At 48.8% G+C, this 27,711-nt stretch overlaps 1 protein-coding gene across 2 annotated transcripts in view; it reads right to left on the reverse strand.

Annotated features, from left to right (window-relative positions):
- The window catches only part of ASTN2 (astrotactin 2), a 332,514-nt gene that overhangs the window by 167,480 nt on the left and 137,323 nt on the right, over positions 1-27,711 (reverse strand). For both annotated transcript variants that reach the window (XM_051636914.1, XM_051636915.1), the window contains 3 exons: positions 22,459-22,543; positions 22,227-22,301; positions 21,620-21,757 (listed from right to left, as the gene is read on the reverse strand). In XM_051636914.1, the coding sequence (XP_051492874.1) occupies positions 21,620-21,757; positions 22,227-22,301; positions 22,459-22,543 (298 nt within the window). The remainder of the gene's footprint in view (positions 1-21,619; positions 21,758-22,226; positions 22,302-22,458; positions 22,544-27,711) is intronic.

The following is a 27,711-nucleotide window of genomic DNA, read 5'->3' on the forward strand; positions in this document are numbered from 1 at the left end:
CCACAGGGAGGGCTTCTGACTCACCATGGCTGTGCTGCTCTGAGCCAAGCAGACCTCACTGAGGCTGCTGGAAGGACCTCCTGCAGGCTGCCAAAAAGGAGGCACCCAAAAATACTTCTAACATCACTACCATAGAACTGTTTTGGTTCGAAAAGAACTTTGAGAGATCATCAAGTCCAGCCATTAACTTAACACTGCCAAAGCATGTCCCTAAGAAACACACCTACACAGCTTTTAAGTATCTCCAGGGATGGTGATTCCACCACTGCCCTGGGCAGCCTGTTCCAGTGCCTGAAAACCCTTTCAGTACATGTTTTTTTCCTAATTTCCTCCCAATTAACTACTGACCATGCAGGTGGCCAGCCAGGAGTCCTGTGGGCTTATCCAGAAGGATGGAACAAAACACATTACACTATAGGAGAAAAGAAGGGTGGTGGTTAGGAAGAGAAAGCAAGTTTGATGTTCATTAAACTTCCAGTTCTGACCCCAGAACCACATGTTGTGACCAAGAGCAGGGACCTAGGAGGACAAGAGAGGCCAGCCTGCTGTCAGATCCTCCACGGGGTCTTGATTCTGCAGGAGCTCAGTCAGGAAGCAACAAGGGCTCTGCTATCATTCCTTCCTTGCTCCTGCAACCAGCTGCTTGGGTACAAGTCAGTAAGGGACCCACCATCCTTCTATTTCCTCCCTGAATTAACAGAGAGCAAAGCCTTCCATGGGAGATGTCATGTCTAGGCTACATCTGTCTGGATGGTGGGATGTCTGCTGGCCAAGGGATACTGCAGAGCATCTGCTCTGCAACACAGACCCAGATCAAATCTTCAAGGAAAGCCCGCATTAGCAGGGCTGCAGATACAATGACCACTGCAAAGCTGATGAGACATCATGGTCCATCAGCCATTCCATGAAAGAGAACCACTGCCATGCAAGGTGGGCGTGCACAGGTCTGTGCTTGTGGAAAAAAGTGTGACAAAGGAAATTATAAAGGTTGCAGTGTCACACACTCAAAACTTAAGAAAATGTGAGAACTAAGGCTGCCAAGGCAACCTTAATTGAGTCTCTGGGAGTTCTGCACTTTGATGAAGGTGTTGATTGCAAGACCACATACAGGAGGGTTATCTGAAGGATCTACCTCTTCCCAAATGCCAAAGGTCATGGAGCTGAGCTGTAGCCAGGTGTCTCAAGGGGCCTGAAACAGTCCAGAGCTCATCATTTAGGCATTTGAAAACCCATCCCCAGGTACCTATGAACATCCACAGGCTTCCCAGCATCCTACAACTTCATCTGCAGCTTCTCAGGATCTTGTTCATTCTTTGCTAGAGGACACACAGCTTCTACTTTGTTGCACTTTATTCAGACACTGTTCTGCACGCAGTTACTCAGCTCCTTGTGAGCTGCTTCTTTGCTCAACACCAGAAAGCAGCAGAAACCCACAACCAATAAAGTGATTAAGTTCCCAATCTCCCTGTTACCAGCCCTGTTTTACAGATGGGGAGCTAAGGTCCAAGAAGAGTAATGTAAAAAAAAATTTGCTACATTACATATACCAAATTTGAGACATTTAGACTTGATTTTTCAGGGTGCTTAGCATTAAATGACACTTCCCCTGCTCAAAGCACAGCTCTCATCGACTTTGGTTGAAGTTTTTACAGCTCCACATTAATGCAGATCATTCCCAGAGCAGGTTCATTGGCTGTGCTGAGTGAGATAAAGGTGAAAAACCAGGATATGGTCATGTCATTAAAGACAGTTTCATAATGCATATGCACAGAGGGGCTGCCTGAAGGCTGCACAGCAAACTGACCCTGGCACTTCCCGGCTTTGGGGTTTTGCAGACCTGATAATGTTTGTTAAAGAAGAGCCTAAGAGAGGTTTTATTCTGGGCAGGGAGGAAGAGGAAGAAATTCAGTATGGAAAAAGAGGACATCATTTTTCAGGAGCAGTTGCAGGACACAGCGTGGTTCAGTCTTTGGCAGACAGAGCCCTCCCTGAGGCCAAACCACTCTGGCAGGCTCCTACCTGCCCACTCACCATCCTCTTCCCCTCTTGTCCCACTATAACCCATTTGTCTCCTCCACCCACTCCGTTCCCCTTCCCTGCTAGACCCAAACTTGGTTTTTTTGGCCAGCTGCTGCTGCTGCCCTTCCTCAGGCCAATGTTGCACAGTAGGGATGCCTGGCTGGAGGATTGCTGGCTGTTCTTGCTGCTAAAATCAAACACCACTTCACGCCATGTGCAGTGATTCAAGTTTTTTCAAAAGTGCTTTTAAGCTGGCCAAATTAAGGCAGTTCTTTGCCTGTTAAAGAGAGACCCTCCACAAAACATCTGCCTCAATCCTCAGCAACAGTTTTGCCTGAGGGAGAATAAGAAATCTTAGAAAAACAAGCAATTGAGCAAAAGCCTAGAAAGAAGGCCTGGGATCTCTCATCCTAAATTATTAAAGGCTGAAAAAATCACGAGATGAGTCAGACCACCCCAGTACCAGGCAGCTATTGCAGCCCTGCCTGGGCTCGTTCAAATAAAACACAGATTCACACAGACTCTCTGTGGCATGGTGAAAAATTTCATTAATCTCACTGCCATGTTGAACTTTGGGCATCTCCTGGCTACCTCACCTGGATCTGCTCCTGACATGGACCTGATCAGACACTGGAAAGGAACTGAGCATCCAGCCACCCTCTCCTTATCTGTATCCTTCAAAATAATCAGCCACCAGCAAATGAAGATTTCAGGTCACTGCTTGTTCGTCACCCCGAAGGGATGAGCCTGGGATGAGCTAAAGGGTTTTCCCATTTAAACCAGACATATATTCTAGCCCAAAAGAGAACTTGGCTGCAGCAGTTTCCATCTCTCCACCCTGCATTTCCTGCCTAGAAATTGGTAATTTTATTGTTGGTGGGAACACAGAGGGGCCAGAAATGAACTGGAAGGACCCCAGTCAATGCACTGGCTCCATCCCCTGCTCCTGTGCCCTGGCCCTGGGGGTGGCACAGCCCCCTCAGTGCCACAACTTTTCCCCCCATCTCCACAGAGGCTGAGATGTTCAACAGTGCCCCAGGGGGCTGGGGATAGCCACTGGGATTTTTTTTCCTCAAGAAACTTAGGACGTGCTTAGATGTGATGTGATGAGCACTTTAGAGATGCCGATAAAATTAGATTAGATAAAGAGGAAACAAGCAGAGCTGCAGGATCAGACATCCATGCCCTGATTTTTCACAGATGCTCCTATCGATCCCATGGGAGCAGATCCACCTGGGAAACCTGGTGCCAGGGACTAGCCATCTCTACACAGGCAGGGATAAGTGCTGGGACTGGAGATCCCTGTCCTGGTGAGACACTTATCACAGGTGAGACAGCCTGTGGAGAGGTGAGCCCCGTAACACTGCAGCAGCTCAGCATGCCCCTGCAGCTCCAGGCTCTGCAATAAAGCTCCATCCAGCTGAACCCTCCCAAAAGCCACACAACTTCACCAGCCCCTCCACATCCCTCTGATCACCAGACCTTGTGCACCCACCTGCTCCCCGCAGATCTAGGAACTTTGCTTCCCAGCCACAGCACCAGGTGAGCAAGCATCACATGGCAGGGGGGTACACATAGCTCCAGAAACAGGGTAACAGCCCATGAGGAGCAAAACTAAAGCTTTTTTGGAGAATCAAACCCTGGATCTGTGTTTTAGCAAACACCACTCACGTGGGTCAGTTACTAGAGATGCATTTATACATGGCTTTGCTGCTATATATAGCACCTTCTATCAGCAATGCTTGCTGGCTTTGAGAGAGCCAGGTGAATGTCTGCAGACAGAGGAACTGAGGCACAACTAGATTATTTACAGCTTGTTTCCTGAAGTCGTCTTTGAAGTTGGAATCCAATTAATTTTATACCTGGGGAGAGATTTGCATAGGGATTTGCCATCCATATGGGCAGATTTTTCAAAAAGACTCAGCTTTTATCTAGGCACTCAGTGCAGACTGTGCTCTCCAAGGTGCCCAGCATCCATGAGCAACTCGTTGGGGTACAGGTGGGCTTGTCACAAGGGCAGCACACTCTTTGGTGCTGATCCACTGAGCCCTTCTGAGGACACCACCTCCATGGGGCTGGTCTCCAGAGGTGAGTAGCACCCCAATCTGCTGCTGCCTTTGGTAGGGATCCACCTCACCCCTGCCTGGATATATGGGCACTTCAGAGAAGATAATACCCTACCACAGAGAAAGAAAGGAGTTTTCTGCCTGTTTAACTCTCTGAACAAGCTCAGTGCAGGATCTGAGAGATGCCACCACTTGCACAGGGGAAGCAACGAAGATCAGTGGCTGAGGGAGGACCAAGACTACCCTGTGTAGTGGCCAGATCCCATTACATCACCTTGGCTATGTCCTAAAACTGCACTCAAACTGTCAGAAGGGTTTGTCTTGCATCTCCCCTGCAAAGATGCCACATGTCCCTTACCCTTCCTGCCACCACAACAGTGAGCACTGCCTGGACTCACTGCCTCAAAGCTGCCACAAACTGTCCCCAACTTGCAAACTCATTGGGGCAAAAGCTGTATTTAAACTTGTACATGGGGCAGCTCTCTTCCGTGCACTTCTATGAACCTTTCCTGATTCACAGTCTTACAAACATGCCAGTGCAGGGGCAAGCAGGCCTTTCCCATCCCCTCCCACACCTCTGTTACAAACTACAGCCCCCGGGGAACCCCTGGTGTGGTGCCTTGAAAACTGTGATCCAGGCTACAGCTGCAAAGCATCACCTTCAGACTTTTCAGGAAGACACAGAGCTTCAAACGCACATGAAAAGCCCAGAGGACAATGTTTCACAAACAAACAGCACCCACTGGAAGGGAGCAGGCAGCCCCAGCTGCAGCAATGCCTGCCTGTAATGAGCTGACCCCCAGGCTTCCTCCCGGCTCCCAGGGTAATTGCTGTACCCTTTTAGCCTTGCCTGCAGCCATATGGTATAGTGAAGGCTGCTGGGCTTTGTCCAGGGCCAGGTGTGTTCAGAAAAAAAGGATAAAAGAAAAAACAAAAGGGAGGGGGAAGAAAAATCTGCCACTGAACTCTGTTGCATCCATTTTTGTTCCTGCTGAACTGAACCGGCTGCCATCGAAGCAAATGGCAGATGAAGAAAGCATTGACTTTCTGCTTGGGTCAATAAACAAGATAAAGTGAGTGGACAGTTGAATGTGGAACAGGGAACATCATCATTTACCTGAGGAAGAGAGAGGGTTAAAAGCAGAAAGGCTGAAGCAAGACACATGTCTGGCTCTAGCTTAGGCTAGAGACACCACAGGGCTAAGACTTGACAGCTGCTGGTCCAGAAGTGGCCAGACCAACCCTTCCTGAGGTCTCAGAGATGCAGAGGATGGAATTCAGCTCCCCCATCCCAAGGTAACCCAAGATAAGCATAGGGCTGGTCACTTTGGGCTCCCCTAAACTCACCAGGGAAGAAGGGCTCATTCTGAGGATGATACCCCTGCTCTAAGGCAGTCAGGGATTGCAGCAAGAGCTCCTCAGTGCCCTGAGCTCTACAGACAAGATCTCTGAGATTAGAAAAGGCAGCCTCAGCTTGGAGAGAGATCTAGGGATGATCTAAGTGGCTCCTAAGCACAGTCCCATCAGTTCCAGCCTACAGCCCTCAAAACTACTTGCAGTAAATGCCAGGGAGAGAAGGAGACTGTTAGTGGCCTTCCTGGGGAAAAGGAAAGTCTTGAGCTCACCTATAGCATTAGAGAGCTAACACACCATTTGGGAGAGAGACAGAAAGCTTCAACTACAGAAAAAGCTCCTTGCACTTTGCACTTATAAACCACAGATCTACCATGAGGCACAAAAGTGTGAGATGCCAAAATTCCAATGCCCACAATAGGATTCACTGTACTTTCTGTGCTGCCATTTGAACCCCTTGTCGTTGTAGCTGCCCTCATTTAGATCTGAGCAAGGGGTGTGGGTGGAAATGTAGAGGGCTGAGTTGACTCCCAGGGTTGCTCCCTAGTCCCAGACTCAGGTTTCCAAAGGAAGGATCATTTTGGAAGAACTACCTCCTTGTTTTGTTGTGGTATTTTTGTATTCATAAGCCTACCCTCTCTCAACAATAACCCACAACCTGAAGCACCTCTAAAGAACAGACCATGAATTCAAGCAATGGCAGCACCACACACACCCACACCGATTCCAAAGCTTCACTCCAATACCCAGCATCCCAGAACAGAAATCCTCTCTTTCTCTGTAATCCTTTGCATTATCATATGATTAAGCAGAACACAAAGAACATACACATTTATGAAAGGCAAAAGACACTACACCTCCCAGCACATTCTTCCCTGAGCTCAGTTATTGGCACTAAGTGTCCCACATCAAAGGCCTCTAGACGAGCTGAGCTATGGCAGAGGTTGCAAGGGATGCAGCAGGGGCCCAAGTCCATGGACAATGATGGGAGCTGCAGGCAGAGGCACATGGGATGAGAACATCCCTCCCCTTGGGCCAGGCAGATCTCAGCCAGTAGGTTAATTTCAAGTGCCAGCGAAGAATATTTAGTTTGAATTGCAATTCACAGGAGTGGGGGATATGGTCATCACTCAGGATGCTCCAGTGCCTGATTAGAGCTGTCAAATCCCATCAGGGGGAAGTTAGCCTGGGAATCTGCTCTTCAGCTATGTATTTAGCAGCAGGAGATTGATGGCAGAAGAAAAGGGGGGGGGGAGAAATACAAGATGAGCATTTGCAGTCTGTAGGACCACCCTCTGTCTCCTGTCCATCACATTTTATTCACCACCTTTATTTTCATGTCTATCTTAATTAAGAAGACTAAATGGAAAGGCTTCTATGCTCGTCCAAGGTCTGCTCTGAGGTGCTGAGGAGGATGCCCAGAATACATTTTGTTGCCTCTGAAAAGCACTAGAGACAAAGATGCAGAGATGTGTCCCTCCATGGTGCCACCATGAACCCCACCAACCACGTCTGTCAGGGCAGGGAGCAATGGGTGAAGATCTGATGGGTGCCATGAGCATCCAACAGTGCCTGTGGCAGCTGGTGCCTCCCAGAAGAAAGGAGAGCTGTGAGCATGGTGCAGGTTCTTGGAGGAGGCAGGAGGCAAGGGAGGGATCATAACAAAGACTGAGCTGAACTTGTGCTTCCAAGTTCTCCCCTTGGTGGGAGGAGCATTGCACAGCTGAGATGCTGCTGGCCTGAGGGCAATGCACTTGCTTTTAGCATTTGGCCTAATTCACAGCAGAAGTCTCAGATTTGACTCCAGCAATATCCACTTCCATCTATCCAAACCTAAACTCGGTTTAAAGAAATGGAGATGACCTCAAAACTCCTTAGGGGCTGCTCCACCACAGGAGAGGAGTGGAGCGTGTTCCCAGGAATGAAGCCCCGTGCAGGAGCTGGCTTTTCAGAATTGGCTGCAGTCTGAGATGGTGAATTACCACACGACCACAGGCAACTCACAGGATGTGCCAACACTCCAGACTCCTTGTCTGTAAAACGGGGACAACTGCAGCTACCCACCTCCCACTGTGCCACACAGTTAATTAATGTTCCTTTGAATTGTGAAGATGAAAAGCAGCACAGAACTGCAAAATAGTGTTTTATTATTATTATGAATGAAGCCTCCACTCGTTCCATCAGAGTGTACCTTAAAGCAGGGCTATTTTAGACACTGTGAATTGCTCCCAGCAGCTCTACTACAGCTGGTGTTTGCAGGAGCTTGAGCGCAGACTTGCACGTAAGTGCTTGAAACATGTTGGGGAAGGAGAGAGAGAGAACAAATAGAACTTCTGCACATTTTGTGTTTAGCACCTGAAGATGATTCTTTCACCCTCCTGGGGGCTGGAACAAAACCCAGAGACAACAACACGCCTTCATCCCCCATTCTTGCCTATGCTTTACCTTCAGGGGCTGCTGTAGCCCTGCATGCATAATGTCAGGACAAAGAGTGCTGCAAAGGCACATAAAGACCACACTCGGATCACACAGACACTTTAGGGAGTAATTAAAATATTGTCTCAATTTGGCAAGTGGAAGAAATGTAGCACAAGACACTGAAATCACAGAAAGATGAACAGAACAATGTGCCAGAGCTATGCAGAGGCCTGGACAGATCCCCTGCTCTGGCAAGGACAGCACCAGCTGTTCCCAGATGTTGGCACCTACCCAAATTATGTCCCTATCCTCCTGGGAGGGGCTGTGGGCCCCTGCAAGCCCTCCTTACCCAGCTGTGAGCATCAAACCCAGTGGAGCAGGTTCAGTGTCCCCAGTGCCAACCCTGTGCCCTGAGCTGGACACAGACACAGTCCCTCTCCTGCCACAGAAGGTTTTGACTTGGTAACACCAGACTAGCACACAGCAAAAGAACATTCAGTTCCTGGCTCAACTACTTGGGGCAAGTACCTGTTTGTAGCTACGTTTCCTGTACTGTTTAACAGAGGGTCAGTGCTACTTCCTCTGCTCCACCTTGCGTACCCAGCCTGCACCCCTGGAAGCAGAAGCCCTCCCATGTCTACCCAGCACCTGGGACTCTGCTTTCCCAACCCTTCACCCAGCCTCTCCATGCCCTGACAGAGCAGCTCCCAGCTCTCCATCCCCCTGGCACCACCACTCCCCCTTCTCCATGCCCAGCTGTGGGTGCCTGCACAAACCGTGACCACGCCGCTCCTGACGCACCTTTCACGTTGAATTCAGAGAACAGTTTAGTTAATCTATTTTTTAATAATTCATCCTTTCCATCTTAATTTTGGTAGTTGCTGAAAATCCCTAATAAAACATTTAGGGCCTCTTTTACTGAAGCAATGGCATGATTTACTCAACAGAATCCAGCCTTTGATGTCCTGTCTTAATTCCCTGCCTCCCACCGTGCCTCAATCTTGTTTATCGCTGCGCCCGAGGTAAGAGGTTCTTGTCAAGTTTTGTAGCACTTAGACACACGGTCAGAGTTAATAATTCAGCTGCCCCACACGGCTTGGACAAATCATGTAGCACACCAGCCCCTTCCTTTTATCAACAGCTCCATTTGCCACCATAGATCTGGTCATTGCTGGGAGCAGTGCAGAGGAACCAGGCAGAGCATCCCAAGCAAAGCGGGTCAGGAGCATCAGCAAAACGTTGCAGGTGTCAACAAAGTCGTTGAGAGAATATACACCCTTTTACAATGCTTATATTTCATTCTCTACTGCTGGAATGGAGAAACATGCTGGGTTTTTGCATCTGTAATTGGGGAGGAACAGATGGTGGAGGCACAGTTGGAAGGAATACGGCCACTAAAACATTCTATATGGCTTGTAATTCTCCAACATGTGAGAAAGAGGAGGGACTGCCTTCACCTGAGTGCCCAGCCTGGCCACTCACCTTGCTACAATATGGATGGAAATATCTTTTTGGCAGTTGCTGGAATATTGAGGTGTTTTGGTGGGTTTGCTGGGTTTTACCATTCCCCTTCTTCCAGGAATCTCCTCCTGAAGCAATCTGAAGGGTCAGCAGCTGAACCACAGCAGCTTCCACTGGGTATTTATTTGCTCCTGGTGTGCCATGTGGGGCACATTCTCTCACCAAATCACCCAGTTAGAGCAACTGCTAGCTTTACATCTGGTTGAGTGATATAAAAAGAGGAGCAGAAAGTCCCAAGCACTTCAGGCAGATAGAGCTGTCTCTGTAGTTAACTCAGATTTTAAATGGGGTGATGGGAGGAAGAATTATGAAAAACAAAAACCAACACAAACCCTGGGGGTTCATGAAAATTGAAACATCTCATGGGAATGCACAGGCTTTGCCCTCACCTCTATCACTTTCAAATCTTGACAGCACTTCTCTGCAAAATCAGAGCAAGAAAGTTGTCCAGAGCAGCCCAGACATTTAGCCAATATATGAAAATGTGTGTCCTTATTCTGCATGATTTAGGCCATGGTTTCTCTACACCCTCCAAATACACCAACCAGCTACTGTTTGGTACCTCTGGATGGGCTTTTCTCTAGGTTTTTGTTACTACTTTGTGTCAGTTTGCTTTTCCACATGAACATACTATAGAAAAGGTCCTATTTTATCAGTATAAAATGGAGAAAATAAAACACACAAAAAATCCACATTGGAAAGAGTGTAATCCTTTCTCACTCAAAGCCAGAGACTGACATCCCCATCTTGATTTATGGACCTGGGAAGGAAAGGGAATCACAGCAGCATCTCCTGGCCAGGAATCCAAGCACCCCAGTTCCCTGGACACCATACTTCTCACCAGCACCTCCCAAGGCTGAATACAATTATTTTCCCAGCCATAAACCTCTCCACTGGGCTTAAAATCTTCACTGTGATCACCCAAGCAAGTGCCTCTCCAAATCCTTATTCTCCACCCTAAACACATGGGAGCCAACAGGATGTTACCTTGACAGCTGGCTTTGCTTTATGGAGCTGTAAATGTATTTTTTAACAGGTTGGCGGCAAGAAAAATGCATTTTCAGGCTCGACAACATCCAAAATTAACTGTGATTCACTTCAAAAGGGGCAAAACCACAAACCTGAAACCCACAGACTATAAAAGCCTTGAAAGCAACTACCAAAAAGCCCTTGCACAGCTTCCTGCTGGATCTCAGACAGAGATTAAAAACCTGAGCAGCACCACGCTGAAGCACAAGTCACAGAGGCCACCCTGGGCCATGCTCATGCTCAGAAAAGACTCTTCCTTATTTTCCTGGAGGTGACCCAGCCTTTGCCAACACATAGCTCTTGTATCACTTTGTCTCTTTTCACACCAACCAACACAACAGGGTCATCCAAACCAAGGAGAGGAGACACAAGATGTCGGAGCCTGGAGTGACCAAGGATTTACCCCACATCGTCCCTGAGGACCTTGGAGGGATCCTGCCATGAATGTCAGCAGCTCTTCCCCCTGCAGGATCTCATCCTCCTTCATCTGCCAGAACATTAAGCTTGACATGCCTTCGTTAGCCCCAGTTTTGCTCTCCAACATCTAATTTGACTAACCCTTTAGTGACTAATTTAATTACCCTGGCCCACAAACTGACAGACAGCTGTTAAAAATGGTTATTGCATTATTAATACACTCCAGTAATTTCCCATTAAAACTATACTGTTAATAATTTTTTCCTTTATTTCTTCCCTCTTAATTAGTCTATTTAAAACTTTGAAGGAATATTCTCTTTATGGTAAATGGGAGCGTTGAGCAAATTACATTTTTGATTGAATACTTCTGTGATAGGCCAGCAAATAAGACCGTTGAGTTGTTAATTATTGTCAGTTTCACACGATGCCTTCTAATGAGGCAGTCAATCTTCTCTGCCATTCCTAGAATATTAATGGATGCCTTTGGTATTGATTCCATCCCCAGGAGAAGTCAGGAACCCCTCCTTCTCGGGAAGGCTGGGGGTATCTGTGCTGGGAGGGGACACAGAGAGGAGCAGAGACCTTTAGAATGGGCTGAGCCAAGGAGGGCTTGGAGCAGGTTGAAACTCAGGAAGCTCTTGGGTGTGCTAACAGCAGCTTGCCCAGCTCATGGATCTGGGGGAAGCTGGCACATTCTCACGGGGATCACCCCCATCTACAGGCATCAATGCACTAGAGCTGCACCCAGTCAGATCAGACAGAGGGTTTGTCAGCTCCTGGCAGACACTCTGGTCACTGTCCCCTCTGTGTCTACCTGAGGTGTATCAGATTCACCCCTTATCTATCTGTGGTAAGAGAACATGTCTTTCTTTTTTTCTTTTTTTTTCAAGGAAAGGGAAATACCTGATCCCCCTGGACTTCAACAGATAACTGAGAGACTGATGCAGGGACATGACTAGCAAAGCAGCCATGGATAAGGATTGACATGGAACTGGAGGTAGCTTAGAGACCCAACAGAAAGCAGCCTTTGAGTTGTGCTGGAAGATGTGACAAGGAGTTTTCAGTAACATTTCTCAAGCCCTTTGGGGATTGCTCCCATCTGATAGTGGCACTAGGACTCTCATTGGAGGATGAAGGAGTTTGGCAGCAAAGCCTGCCAGTGTCAGACACAGGACTGGAATACTGTCCCCACCCAGGCTCCCAGTGCCCGTAAGAGCAAGATTTGTGGGGGAGGTAGTGCAGAATATCTGCTCCACAGCCTTTACTTGGGCAGGTGAGCCCTAACATATATCAGGAGCTTACAGACCATGTCTGGCATGGGTGGTTATAAGCAATGTATTCACCCTTGGATTCTCTTCTCACAGGTAGTTAGCAATGGAACTAGAGGGAATGGCTTCAAGCTGCAACAGGGGAGATTTAGACTGGTCATTAGGGAAAAAAAATCACAGAAAGAGTGGTCAGACACTGGAACAGGCTGCCCAGGGAGTGGGTTGAGTCACCACCCCTGGATGTGTTTGAGGGTCATTTGGATGTGGTGTTGGTGGATGTGGCTTAGGGGAGAACTTTGTAGAATAGGGACAATGGTTGGACTCAGTGATCCCAAGGGGCTTTTCCAACCTGAACAGTTCTATGATTCTATGATTCTAAGGATCAAGAAGCCATTTATTGATCCACCCACAACTTTATCATTAATTCCAAGCTGTGTCCAGTTCTGGAAGACCCACATTTCAGAGCCAACACTTCCCGCTCTGGCCCGTCTGTGTTTGATATGCACTGACTGGGGGGAAAAAAAAAAAAAATGTGGACTGAAGTGAATAAAGAGACTTCTTACTGCAAAAGCTCAGTGCATATTTGCACAGTATCCTGCCTTAACTCTCAGCTTCTTCATTTATGTCATTGTAAGTCCCCTGCAGTAGCAGGGAAGTGTTAGCTGGTGTTTAATTGCGTGCTGCTGGGTTCACCACAGACACTGCCCCAGCCTGAGCCACTTTTGCCTTGTACATGAGGTGAAACAACATCAGCCAGCTCTGAACGACCCAGCTATGTGATGCCTGGGACAAACCCCTGCGTGCTATGTCCAGACCTGTTTGCAGGAGACATGAAAATGTTTTCCTCCAAATCCATCCAGCCTCAGTGCCAACACACCTGAACATGCTCTAGGATGCAAGTGAGGGCTCTTCACCCCCCTACATGCCTCCCTTAATTAAGCATGCCTGCTTAATACCAGCCTGCTTAATGTACAGACCCTCTGGTCCATCAACACCCTCATCCCCATCCCTCCCAGTGCTGCCTTCCCTGACTCCACTCCAGCCACCACCAGAGCCTGGTCCTGAGCACAGCACAGCCTGTGGCACAGCACAGCAGCAGGTCCCTAACTGCACCCATCTGTGTTATGATAAAAGGCACTTGGCTGCAGCCAATAGCACCTCATTATATCAAAAACACTGCAGGAAATGTCTAGAGCTGAATTGATTATGGCACAGTAATTCTTCAGGCAGCGAAAGCAGGGCAATTCCCAAGATGGGATTATTTTTTTGCAAGGCTTCACCTAATTTTCTTGATTATCTTTTTTCCCCTGTTGGCTCCCCAGCCTCCCTTCCAAACCTCTCCAGCTTTGCACTGCTCTTTGATTTAGTCCTTCAAAACAATGTTCTGCTTAACACACCCCAGCATAATGATCCAGAAAGTGTCACTGCCCACCAGACCTCTGGGCTTCAAACATGGAGCAGCAGGAAAAAATCAAGAAAGCTTTTGCATTTCACTCTGTAGGTAGCAGCCAGATTTGGGGAGACCAGAGAAAGACCTGAGAGGCACTTACAAACATCTAAAAGGGAAATGGAGAAGCTGAGTAAGCAGCAAATAAACAGATAAAAAGGGGTGATGATGCAAAACTTGGGTAAAGCAAAGGCAAAGGGCAGATGATTTGCTGCTGATGTCTGGTCTGGCTACAGCAAAGCATAGAAAGGTTTTCTGAGCCAACAGGCAACACCAGACACAAGACACCCACCCCCTGCTCTGTGCAATGCTGATGCTGTCTCTGAACTAAGTGCTGAGCTTTTCCATCCTTCTAACCTCATTTTGAGCTGCTTTTTCTCCTTTGCCTGGAGGTCAGGGAGAGCCTGTAGAGCATCTCTCCATCATCTGGAGACTGCATGGAATGAGAGGAACCAGTACAGAATGAGCAAAGTTACTGTGAGCAGTCTGGAAAGTGCTGCACAGATGCTTCCCTCAGCTGCCCCGAGGCCAGCAAGAGGAAAATAGGACATTTTACCCTAATAAATCACCCCAAGAGCCAGGGTGACATCTGGGGGTGGAGCAAATCCCTTGGGGAGAGCAGCCATGGCAGTGGGGCACTGTACTCAGTCCACCAGAGCTGATGGAAACATCACCCTGGCTGTTGAGGAGCAGGAATTGGAGCCAATTAACTTCATTTGTCTTCGGAGAGTGTGGCCATCCTGGTTCACTGGCTGCAACTGCAGTTACCCCGTGCCCAGCCCCAGCTGCCCATGCACCAAGTAAAAAGCCCCCATAAAAATAAACCTAGGGGTCTGTCTTCTCCAAGAGGGACAATGTCTTCTCTTGGCGTCCTAAAAGCAGGCGGACAAAGCTCCCTTGGTTGTGTCCATCTCTATTCTCGTTGTTTCTGCTGAGATGATTCCCCCTCCCTGTTCCAGCTGTGGAGCCTGCAGCAGGTCCCTGGCGTGCTCCCAGGAAGGTTTCAGCTCAGCTGAATTTTATTAATTTTGTCCTTTGGATGAAGTGATCCAACAGTAGTTATGGGAGATATAAACGAGAAGGGAGGGGCAGATACGGTCCATGCTGGACGAGTTTAAAGTAACTGAAATTTCATCAGAATTGGTTGATGGATGGTGCCAGACCTTGCCACTATGTTGCATTGAGAGTTAGCAGAAGAGAAGGAATGAACCCATTCCCATTGTCACTGCCCTGCCCAGGACCACAACTCTGGTGGCACAGCTAAGCTGAAGGAGAGCCCTGCATCCAGACAGGGCCAGGGCCATCATCCCACCCTGCCCTGGAGCATCTCAGGGCCTCAAGGACAATTGCTGAGGCCAGCCCTGGGCAAGAGGGACTGGACTCAGAGCATCCTTCCCCAGCTGTCCTGTGTCCCCCTGCTGCAACCATCCTTGTTCCTTTGCTGTCACTCTCCTGCTCCCAGCGAGCCATGAATGCAGCTCCCAGCCTGCTGGCCATGCAGTCGCATGCTTGGCTGGCTCCAGGGGAAGATGCAGTGGCTGGGTTTGCTCCAAAATAGAAGAGGGAAAAGCTGATACCAGATACTTGCTGAGGCTCAAGGACCCACACTACAAACTGGCCCGGCACACCTGTGTCCATCCCCAGCAACCTGACCCTTTCCCAAAGCAAAGGAAGAGGAGAGCAGAGGCTCCCTGTCCCAAGCCTGGCACAAGTCCCCACCCATTCCAGCACCACCCTGCCACACAGCCAGCCCTGTATGGACCAGAGGATGGACTGCCTGGTCCCTCTCCCACTTGAAAACCATCTAGTCTCCATCTATTCCTCATATTTCAGGGAAAACAGTACAGACAGGCAGTGTGAACAGTGAGGGCATGGGGCTGCTCTGGGAACAGGCAGCTACAAAGCACACTGCAGCCAGTGTTTAACAGAAAGCAAAGGCAGAGACATAAAGACAAATAACACCATCAAACAGAGAGGGGAGAACTGCTTTCACTGAAGAAACCTCAGGTCTGATTTCACTGTCTTGCATCACCCCTTCTGCTAAGCTTGCACAGCAACACGCTGGTTTAAAGCCCCTGCCTTCCCCCCCAAACCCTCAGTACTCCCTGCATGTCTCAGCACTGGCAGGATCCTGCTCCCCCACAGATCCAGGTGGCCAGATAGATGGACACAGCTACAGCAGCAGATCTGGCGTTCAGGACAACTACAGAGCCCAATGCCAAACCCTCCTCTGTGATGGGAGATCCCAGATATATCAAAGGGAATAATTCTGGGTGTGAGACAGCATTTCTGTATTTGGCGGTGCCAGAGTTTTTTTAATTGTCTCAGTAAATATATAAACAAAATCTGTTCACTCATTGGGTTGTTTTTCCCTCCTGGGCTCTGTGGCTCCATGGACGAGAGGAACAGCAAATGCTCAGCTGCCAAATTTGTAGCTGGTGCTGCTGCTCCTTATAATGGATTTGCCTACAAACCAGGTCCAAATTTACAACCACTGCCCCTAAGAGGTTTGATAGTTTTCTGTGCAGTTTTATGGCCCAGCACCAAGACCTCAAAATATGTCTCAGGATCATGCAAAGGATGAGAGCAGAGAGAGTGAAACTCAGCAATACTGTAGTAGTAATTATTTAAAGCCTCCAAAGAGGGAAAGCTGAATGTCCCTCTAATTCTGGGCATGAAAGATTCAACACCTGGTGATGGACCAGGAAGAGACAGGTCAAGGTCAGTGAGGTTCCTGCACCCTCCCAGAGGTGCTGGGTTACCCACATTTAAATTCTGACCTACCCTCAGCTCTCCCTAGATCATTTCAGCTTTTGGGGTTTTGGGTTTTTTTCCTCCCCTTTCCTCTCTGCCCCTATAATCCCATCACACCACTTCCATAATCCCTCTCTCATTTTGCTGCTCACACTCTCCAGCGGCTGCCGCAAGGTTATGTCTAATTTAGTCACCCCGTAGCCAAGTGAGACGTACCTCACTCTTCTAAGCTGCTCTCATAAATCAAAGTGGGAGGCAGGGAGCAGGAAAAATCCCAGTAAACAGCCAGGATGATGCTGAGTTGACAGACTCAGGGCAGGGGCTGGTGGCTGCCTCTACATAAAGCACCTGTCCTTTCCCTCCCAAGGATGAGGCCAGAGGCTGCCTGTATCCCGGTGGTTAGCACTACAAGCTGCTTCTCCACCACTTTTTGCTAGATGATGGCATGTTAGGGTGATAAGAAGCCCAGGCACGAGCGGCGGGGACATTATCTGCAGGGCTGACGGTGTCTCCGTGATGTGCAGGGCAATGACTTGCCCTCCTTGCAGAAATGAGCCACTTGTGCCTGCTGATGCAATGATCGATTCGCTCCGTCGTGTGAAGCCATCCATTCATCACGGGCACCCACTGCCAGCCCCTCGCAGCCACTTCACTGGCACCAACACAGCCAGAGGCTCTGCAGGCAGGTCCCCTGGTCCCCACTGAGGAACAGCCTGAAAAAGGGACTTCTCTTCTTCCTCAACCTCCTGGCACAGGGTCCCTCCAGCATCAAGCATCTAGAAAGCACGGCCCACTCAATTCCCGCAGGGCAGGAGACAGAAAAGAGGGGGGAAAAGTTCAAGTTTCGTGGCATCTCCTCCACTAAGTAGCAAGAAGAGCTGGCAGGGAGCCTTCTGCTTTCTCCTGCCTGTACCCTGCCTGTGGTAACAGCAAAGATATTTCCCCTCTCCTGGCCCAGATTCTCTTTGTCTTTCTCATCCACTTTGCTTTTTATCCTCTTCTGCTCCGAAGGAGCCTCACACTGCAGCTTTTGGCATTGACTTGTAAAATCACAAGTGCTGAAATCACTGCAAAAATCCTGCAAAAAATCCCTGCAAAACCCCTGGGGAAAAGGCACAGCAAGGCTGAGCCAGGGAAAGCAACTAGCAAGGAGAAAACAGCCCAGATCCTGTCCTCGACATGAGCCAGGACACATGCGGCTGCTGAGCTGGGGAGTAGAGCTCTCTGCTGCCATGAAAACTGGAAATGAAATAACAAATAAATAATAAAAATGAAAACAAAACAAAACCAAATCCAGTCGATTGTACCTTGGCAAAGAATTCGCAGAGCAAAGGGGCTCACTTGGGAGCAAAACGAAGATGAATCGACAGCGAGTTCAAGAGAATTCATTCTGCCACTGAACACTTGTCTCTCCATCAGGATATCTCAAAGGCTTGTCAAGTGAAGGCAAGGCTTTTATTTGTTTCTATGGTTGCCATAATGACAGAGCTATATGTCATGTCAGGCAGCAGCTGAGGCTCGTGCCTCTGATTTACAGTTGCTCACCAGAAATTACCAACTTTTTCATAGAGCAGGTGGCACAGAGAACTGGGACCACCAGGCATTTGCCAGTGCTGTGCTCTGCCCCCCAGGGCATCTCCCCTCTCAGTCCCCCACAGCTGGCTGCACCCCAAGGGATGCCTTTATCAACCCCCCAAAGGATGCTTTTACTACCCCTTCACAGGGATGCCTTCATTATCCCCCCACAGGATGATTTTATTTCCCCCCACAGGGATGCTCAGTGCTGGACTGAGGGGCTGTGGGTGTGGGTGGTCCCCGTGAGCTGCCAACAGGGTGAAGCATCATATGCTGCTGCAATTACAGAAATTCCTGGTCCCACAGGACAAGTGACACTTGCTAAAGGGCCAAAAAGAGACATCAAGGTGTACAAGGAAGGCCAGCAGAAGGATTAAACACCTCATAGTCATGTATTTAAAAAAAACCAAACAAACATGGAGCACTGTGTTTACCACCAGGTTATGGTAGAAATACAAATAAAAGAAAGGGATGGGAGCAATGGGGAGAGGAAGACACAGAGGGATCTTGAAGACAAGTGAGACAAGGTGGGACTGGGAGGTATTTCTCGCCCTGGCAGGGGATGTGTTACCAGGGCAGCCTGCCCAGCCTGGAACCTGTCCTCCAGCCCAAGCCAGAGGCTTCCCAGGGCAGGGAGAGCCTCACAGAGCTGCTGGCCAACATCATACTAACAAAGATGTCACTCTTAAGGTTGTTGCCACAATCTTAGATGTGTGACTGACATGATCATTGTGTAGAGGATCAGACTCTGGGGTTGAGCAGGGGATGCTCAGTATGGTTACTGATAAATTATACATACAAGTTTCATTAACTCTAAGCACCTTCATGTTGAATTTATGATGCACAGCCCTAAAGCCTCTGCCGCCAAGTTCTGCATTCAAAGTCCTGTCCCCACTCAAGCCCCAGTTTGGGAACATCCCAGTGGGATATTTGCACATAGAGCTTTGAATTCTGTCTATAGGAAGTTTCTCTAATGGCTTGGCTTGGCTGCAGCAGCAGGAGGAGGCTTTGGGGCTCATCATTCCCCCCCACCAAAGCATCATGGACACCTTGCTGCACTGCTCAATGCTGACACACATGGAGAATAGCACCCCTCTGAGAGCCAGCAGGGAACCAGCACCCCTTCAGGGAACCAGCAGGGAACCAGCACCCCTTCAGGGAACCAGCAGGGAACCAGCACCCCTTCAGGGAACCAGCAGGGAACCAGCAGGGAACTAGCACCCCTGCAGGGAACCAGCAGGGAACCAGCATTGCTCCATAGAGCTGCTGAAAGGCAGAGCCCCACATGTCCTTTCCACAAACATCTTCACTAAACACAGGACTATGTTTTAACCTTTAACCTTCAGAGCTGTGAAAACTTCATCACTTGTTTTCTCCAAGCCAGGCTTTCTGCAATTTCCCTCCATTAAACTTTTCAAGACAAGTGACCCTGGAGCCAAAAGGTGTCACACTAATGAAAGGTCTGGCAGAATGCAGAAGGCTCATTATTAAAGACAGAGGAGAAACACAGGACTGAGCTACCATCACAGCACTCCAGGACAGTGAGCAGGGCATTCCAGGGGCCAAGACATGGTCATGCTGCAGCTGGTGTCATACAGCCCAGGTCCTGCCCCTTGTCATGGGGATGTGACTGTATTAGAGCTCAAGTGCTGCAGGAGCTGCCAGCATGGAGGGACAGGAGTGCCACTGCAGTCCCACAGCCCAGCAAAGAGGCTGATAGACAACCAGTTCTAAAAGTATCTTTCTTGTGTGAAAGCACCCAAGAACCTCAGAGGATTTTCTCAGAAACAGGCCAACATGATGCCCACAAGCACCAACACCCCAGCTACCAGCAGTGGACCTGACCAGCCCCAGCATTAGCTCCTCTACACCACCACAGTCCACTCAGGTGCTATCACCTTGGTTTCCACCTACCCCAGGGTGCTCAAGACCCTGAGCTAGCAGCCTGATCCCTGTTTGAGAAGTGTTTAAGCTCTAATGCAAAAATAATAGATCACTTTTTGGTGTTCACTGTATCCCTGAAACCTTCCATACTTCAACATCAAATATTTATTATTACGTTTATTAAAGTTTCAATAATTTAGTATCTCCTGTATGTAAGATACAAGCACCATGAACTCGCCTCCCTTATTCCACCTGGGTCACTCCAATATTTATACCTACAATTCTCACTTTGGACTCCATTTACAGGAGGAGCAGGCAACAGCTTCTGTGCCAGGAACACCCCTCCTCCTCCTGCCTGGCATTTGTCCATCATGAGACTCTTCCATGAGGGTGAGTGCCCAGAAACAATTACTGCACTGGAGCAGAAAGCAAGATTCAGAACCTCTGGTTTTGCTAAGGTACTTCTAAGAAAGATGTGAGGAGGCATGAAATAATGTTCTCCTGGCGTTTTTGGCTTGGAAAATGTGAACTTACAACAAGGCAACCCTTCACTTTCTCAAATGAAAAGCAGTCGTTTTTCTACTAGTACTAGAAAGTAGTAGAAAAAAAAAAAGAAGTTTTTCTGTCTTCTGCAGACAAGAAAAACAAAGCTCCTAAGAGAGCCAGACTGTTACAGATACATACCCTTGGTCTCTTTTTGAAGGAAAGGGAACAAGCACTAATTAGCAATAAAAACACACTTGGAAGTAAGGACCTCTTGGATGCCAGTCCTGGCTCCACCATAGGTTTTGTAGGCACTTGTTTCAACATAGTCCTGCCAAGACTCATGATGACAGGACAGAAAGGTGGAAATCCACCGTCCCATTGCTCCAGGAAAAGACAAAAGGGATTGAGGGGACAAAAGGATCCTGCTAGAGCCCAGGAAGATGAGTCTCAACCCAGACAAGAATTTGCAGGTCAGGAAATTGTGTCTTGAATCAAAGGACAAGGCAAGGAGAGGAAGGGATGGATGGCAGGGTTTCCCTGGCACCCACCAGTCACGTGCTCAATCTTAATTTAATGGGGGAATAGAGGAATAAACATCTCAGCAATTGGAACCTTATACTTTACAGTGCAATGGTTTTACACCAGGGGAAGGAAGACAATCACCCCCACTGCTCTCCTCCAAGGCAGAGGCTGCTGCTCCCTTGCCAGCTGGGACACAGAAGACATCTGTTCTGCCTGGCTCCTTTTCCAAGGGACCCCTTCTACCCACCCTCAGCCCCTTCTCCCAGCAAACAGCCTCTCCTTCCACCACCCCAGTTCTCCTCCTGCAACATCCTCTTAGGTCCCACTTCTGAACCAGACTGTCCCCAGTCCAATGACTTCTGGTTAAAATACAAGCAAGCCAAACTGGGAGAGCCAGAGAAACCTCCAGGCATTTACTGAAGGAAGGAAAAAAAACTTTTAACTGTATAATAATTGGACAGGCAACATGGTCTTTTACCAGGGTCTGACCTTGGCCCTTCATGAGCACCATAGCAGACTACTAGGGGCTGTGTGGACGTAACACACACATAAGTTTCTGAAGATGACACCTCTGTGCTGGTGAATGCATCAATGTAAGCTGTGCAACCTAACATTAGACTAAAACCACTTAAAAATTTCCTCACCACAGGGTCACACCACTTCACCTGCCTGGAGTGATATACACAAGCCAAGCCTAGACCCATCAGGACCAAAAGAGCCTGGGGAGCTATCACACCAGATATCTTATTGAAAGAAAATTAATCAAACTCATCATCATAGAAATTACTGCATCCTCAATAACAATTTAAAGAGCAGTGTAGTCACTCAAGCATGAACAAAATGAGAAATCTGCTTCCTACCTGACATCTGCTGGATCTTCCGTCACCAGAACATCTGTCTTGCAGCTGGCAAGTGGATTGATAGAAAGCTCCACGGGGGGAACCACGAAGCTCTTACTGACAGGAAGCCACAGGCCTTGCCCCAAACTATAGGTGGACCTGGAATAAGGACAAATGTGTCATATAGGAACAGTGTCCACAGTGAATGGTGGCCCTTTGTTGCACCTGACCAACTGGAAATCAGGTCACTAGTGGCACCATGGGATAAGTTAGTCATGTAGTCTTGTTCTGAAAACCAAATGAGAGAGGAAGAGCTAGAGACCTGACAGAAAGAACATGGGGATGCTTAAGGTCTCCTTTTTAGTCCAGGGAGATGTGTACTGTCCTCTCTTTTGTTGAGCCAGGTCCAGCTGACAGGATGAGATGGAAACCTTTTCCCTTCTGCACAACATGGACAAAACTTCCAGGTTTGTCAAAGGCAAATGCCTCATGTCCTTCAGTCAGCAGAACAAGACAGAGCAGGAGGTAACCAGAGGTATCATCTGTCGGGATGTCCTGTAGCATCCACTGAGATGACCTCATTGGCACTCCCCTCCTGAATGTCCAAGCCAAACACTCCTCCCCTCACCTGAGTATCTTCTCTGGTGCCTGCTCCCCTGTGACCAAGTCGTATCCTCGCTCAAGTGTCGTGTAGGGCCATGGCCTGGGAGGCAGAGAGAGAAAAAGCAGCTGTGGCATGTCATGCAGCCAGGAAAGTGGCCCAGCCCAGCCCTGGGTCTTTGGTGCCAGTGATAGCTGGTGGGGAGGAGACCAGAGCCCCCACCAACATGGGAACAAATGCACCATCAGTCCCCACTCACCCTTCACTGTGTCCCCAGTCACTGCGCACACACAAGTGGCGATGGACGGGGTCTGGGGCGTAGCCTTCATGGCAGCTGCATTCTCCTAGAAGAGAAGAGGAGAGGATGAGAGCTCTCTGCCCCAGAGGCATGTCGGTGACCACAGAATCAGGCTTTTCTCCCTGTTGCCTGTCTCGACTCATTCACAGACATTCCTGGTCACAGCTGTGGATCTGGAGCACCATGGACTCTTCTGAAATCACTGAGAAACACAGAGGAGGAGACAGGGAGATGTGTGAAGCTGAAAGAAACCTGTAGCTCTTTTGGAGGGAGTTACATGATGTAGGTCCCACTGCAGCTGGGGATGGGATCTCATGATGCAAAAGGTCTGTCCTTAACCCATGCTCCTATGCAGTCCTGCAGCTCCCTCAACTCACCCAACCTCTGTTTGATGGCCTCCAAAGACAATTCGCCTTTCTCACAGAGACATCCTTGCATGGACCCAGGCCCTGCCAAGCCCCGCCTGCACACCTGGCAGAGGGAGTGCTCTGGGGCCAGTGGTTCATTCCACAGCAGGGATTGTGAGCTTGCTTGAGAAGAACCAGCACCCACCTCCATGAACCTCCCAGGTGGGGTAATGCCCCGGGCCCATCCTGGCCACATCCCCTTCCCACCTCCTTGCACAGCAGTGGGATGACGGAGTCTCCTGCAGTCCAAACTCCTGCAGGAGGACACAGAAGCCTCCAATCTCCACCCTCTGCAAGCAGTGCTCACACTGTGCTCCCATCCCGTGGCTAAGGGGTTCTTGGTCTCACTCCCCTTTGTTCTTTGGGTGCTGCCTCACCCTGTTACACCTTTTTGACAGCAGGAGAAGACATTTCCTGCACCAGAAACCCAACAGAGCTTGGCCCAAATTGATTCTGTGTTTGGTAGAAATACATAACCTGGAGCAAGAAACAGCAAAAATCAAAAGATTAATTGGATTTGCACGTGGAGTTTCTGTTCCAAGCTGCTGCCAGTAATTTTTTTCCTCCCCTCCTTTCTCCATCTCCTGACAGCTCGGCTGAGCTGTAAATACCAGCAGAGGGGGGAACCTGGGGAGGATGCTGGGGGTTGGGTACCCCCACCATGGTGGTAATGCAGACTGGTAGGTACCTGTGCCCTCATTGGGTTCCCAAGCAAGTTCTTAAAATGCCTCGCAGGGATTACAGTAAAGAGCTTTATTGTCAGGAAGGGGCGAGACGAGGGTTCAACTGCTGAGATTTTTGAGGAAGAGAAGCCTGGAAATGGGGAGGTGGCAAAACAAGAAAAGAAGGGGGGGGGGGGGGAAAGAGACAGCTAATAACGTGCTAAAAGGCAACAGCACCTTCATGAAATATTCACTGCCTTAAACACGTCTAATATTAAAGATTAAACGTCCTGGGATTTGTCCTAGCGCCTTCGAAGCACTGATTTATGATCTGTCAAAAGCTGCTAACCTCATGATTCATAACGGGAGCGGCAGGAACGTTGTTTTTCCAAAGGGAAAGAGTCGGGAGAGAGACGGCGGCGCTGGGCCCTGCTCCGGCTCAGCCTCACCCCAGGGCTGGGGTGCTCTCCCTGCAAGACCACGCGGGTCCTAATGGCTCCATCAGTGTTTTGTTTGGTTGGTTTTTTTAAAAGAAGAGTTATTTTTTTTCCTTGGGTGCTTAGTACGCAAGTTTCCCCAGCCTTGCCGCGGATCATTAATTCCTGGCGCTTAATGCATAACAAATATATGCTCTGCAAATGAGAGACAACTCAAAGTGCTTGCGAAGCAGAGCTGGGAGTCTCGGGCACCGGCTCATGTTCAGTTCCTGCCACTGAAATTAGAGCAAGTAGGGAAAAGCCACCTACAGAGGTTGGCATCAAACGGCCCAAATGCCTCCCTCCTTAGCCGTGGCCGCAGGTGCCGGGCGGTGAATCCCTCTCCTGCCGGGCTGGAGGGTTTATTTTGTCTGCTGGTTCGTTTACTGCTCCAGCAGTTTGGCGTTGGAAGGAGAAACTCCATCAACCTGCAGAAATATTGATTTTATTGACTCCAATCCTAGAGTTTCAACAGCTACAGCTGGTGCTTGAGGCTTTATTGGGAGGTTTATTTCAGTAAGTGAGAGGGCAAACGGTGGCACCTGCTGGGAAGGGATCCAGGGTGGCAGAGAGGTGGGACACCAGGGAAAGTCACTTGGAGCACAGAGAGCACAGGTACCAGCCCCCTCACCAGAAACTCAGGACCAGCTTTTTCCAAGGGAGATCTGCAAGCTTTTGGTAGAGTTTGAGAAAAGGGATGGGAATTCCTCCAGCAGGGGATGGGCTGAGCATTGCAGTCTGCTGGAGGAGCAGGGGCTCCATCTCCGTGGCACAAATGGTTCTGGATCTATTTCTGTATCAAGACCCACAAACAGGCAATTAGTGAAGCTTCCAAAAAACAACAACAAACAAACAGCAGAACCTGCTATGCTACTACAGGTTTCCATGAGCTTTCCCATCACTCTCTCCCCATCACCATCCACCCTCCTCCTTTGGCCTCCTGGAGCTACTCTGGTATTTTCTGTCTGTCCTTCCCAGGCACCATGTTGAGAGAGGGCGGATGCTGAGCCAGCTGTGCTAATCCCCATGGACTGAGAAACCCTGGGGTAAAATATCTGGAGTGATAGGAATGGAGGGTCCTGTATCTCTAATTCCTCTTCAGGTTAAATGTATTTTCTACAGCGCAGATTTCAACATGTCATTAAAAAACCAAAACCAACGCCCTTGTTCAGAGCTACTAAATCCAATGTTCTTCTGACACAAGTGAAGTTACCTGCTCAGCATCACTTGGGCCAAGTTAGGGTTCAACCTGAGTTTAAAGCCAGAGTCAAACAAAAGAACAAATTTTGACAAAAAACCACACCTGAAGCTGGATGCAATTTCTACAGGTTCTGTACATGCTTCCTCCCAGCATCCAGCTGCTGCAGGAGGGCAAATGAATCAGGACCTACAAGCATCCTATTTCCACAGCCACCAACCCACATCCTGCCCATGACAAACACACAGGTGTGCACAGCCCTTCCTCTTCCTTCCAATTCATGACCCACAAACCACATTGGATAATCAAGACACAGCATATTTCGAGCTACTATAGCAAAAGGAAGGATCGTTGTTTACTCAGGTTTAGTGAGAGCAGGTCCTGGTGCTCAGCTCTGGATGTTCCAGATTCTATTTCCACAGTGTTACTTACTTGTTAGCCTCATCAGGGAGAGGTGATCTGCAGTGACAATGCTGCAAGATGCCCCTAATCCACCCACCCAGGGGCAGTAAAAAGCAGGGCTCCCTGAGTCCCTGTGCTTCCAGGGAAGCTGCTCTTTGCTGTCATTAGCATTTTTATTTAAGGAGCCAGAGGTACTTTGGCAGGAGCAAAGGAAACCTGTGGCTCATCAATCCTCTTCTGGGACTGCCAGTGTCCAGAATTCCCTTCTCCACAGCAGCACCTTCACCCCTTGGTGTTTGCCTTCATCCCAGAGGTATGACTTGTTGTGCCGTAGCACGGTCAAAGCATGGTCCTGGGAACAAGTCCCAGCTCCAGCTGAGGTGGCAGCTTGTTCCCAGAGGCTGCAGGGTTACAAACACACACCTTTTCACCTGTGTCAGCACTGCATGAAAGTGCTCATACCTGCTTTGGGACTGCATCTCCCACACCAAGTGCTGAACAACCCAGCCTCAGCTTTTTAGGTCTGTACCCAAGGGCAGATCCTCCCCTCTGGGAACAAACCCCAGGGGACACAGCTGCTTCACCAGAACACCCCCAGTGCCAGGAAGCTGGGTTTCTGCTTCATCCTGATGAGCGTTGCAATTTCAGTAAAAGCAGTTTAGCTATGGAGGAACAAGCCAGGGAAGGTGGCTCCAGCCTGGCACAGGGTGCGAAGGGAAAATCTGCAGTTAATTTGACAGTTATGCTTCCTCTCCCCCCCTCTTCACCCAGATCCATCACAGCACCTAAGTACAAGCTCAGTGTCCAAGGATTGTGTCTGGGTTTATGCTCTGCATGGATTTTATTCTCATTATTATCTGCTCAGCCACTGAGGAAGCTTCCTGAGCACACGTGTGCAGCTGATGCAAAGAAGCAGCGAGAGGTCCTGGGGGTGGACCAATGTGCACAGTGCCATGACTGTTATCTTCTGGGGTGACCACTGCACCAGATCTGACCATGGCGAGGTGAGAAGACACCAGAGAAGGTGGCGGGATGAGTCAAGTCAGGGAGATGGGCCCAAGAGCAGTAAAACTCATTCCTCTTTCTCACTCTCTGTGGTCTTTAGACAAGCACAGAAATACTATTACAAGAACATTAGGATTAAACACTCTAATGGCAGAAAATGAGAGTGTAAAGACAGCACAGATAACCTTAACTCAGCCTCCTTGAAGGCATGCATTTTGATTGCTATTTACCTGTAACACTTCAGCCTCAAGCTAAATTAGCTTGGGAGTTAACTGCCTCCTACCCTGCTCGGTGCACGACACAAGCTGTGTTGCCACATGAAAAGAAATCGTATATTACATGGGTTTTGACCAAGTTATTAAACCACTTACCTTAGGAGAGACAGAACCTCATCTTACATAAGTCTAAGTCAATAAAGACATCAGGATCCTCCAGCAGTGAAAACAGCAGCAGTACACAGGAGCAAACCAATATTACTAGAGGTGCCCAAAAGCGGCATGATATTAAATTGAACTACTGGAGGAAATGGCTGCATTCATAAATGCAAATACACCCTCTCCAAAGATGGTCATCTCCTGATTTACATGCTCAGCTCTGCAACCTCCAAATCCCCTTAACAGGTTGCCTTTTAAAACTGGCTCTGTTTAAAAATGACTTTCATCTATCTCCTGCCCACAAGACTGCTGTCCTACCTGGACGGGAACACCAGCTGCAACTCTGCTGACAAACTAGCCCATTTGGAACATGATGGAAACTTTTATTTATTCTTTTGCCTCCTGCCCATTTCCAGAAAAGACCCTTCACTACCACATCTCACTGGATCCTTACAAGCCAGTGTCTATTGCTCTGGGGGTGCTGTCGATTGTGGATGCAGAAGAGAGAATTTCAATAGAGAAGTGCCTGATTTATAGATGGAGAAAAAAATTCAACGCATTTGCACCTGCTAATCAAGGTAGCTATCCATCTCATTTATGCCACTGCTCCAGCAAGCCTGACAGCACAAAATCAGAGGCTGTTTCTTCCAGCATTTGGCCCTAAGGGACCAATTCTCCAGCAGGTCTCTT

This window comes from Apus apus, chromosome 19 (genome assembly GCF_020740795.1).
Source record: "Apus apus isolate bApuApu2 chromosome 19, bApuApu2.pri.cur, whole genome shotgun sequence".
In the NCBI taxonomy this organism is placed as follows: Eukaryota; Metazoa; Chordata; class Aves; order Apodiformes; family Apodidae; genus Apus; species Apus apus.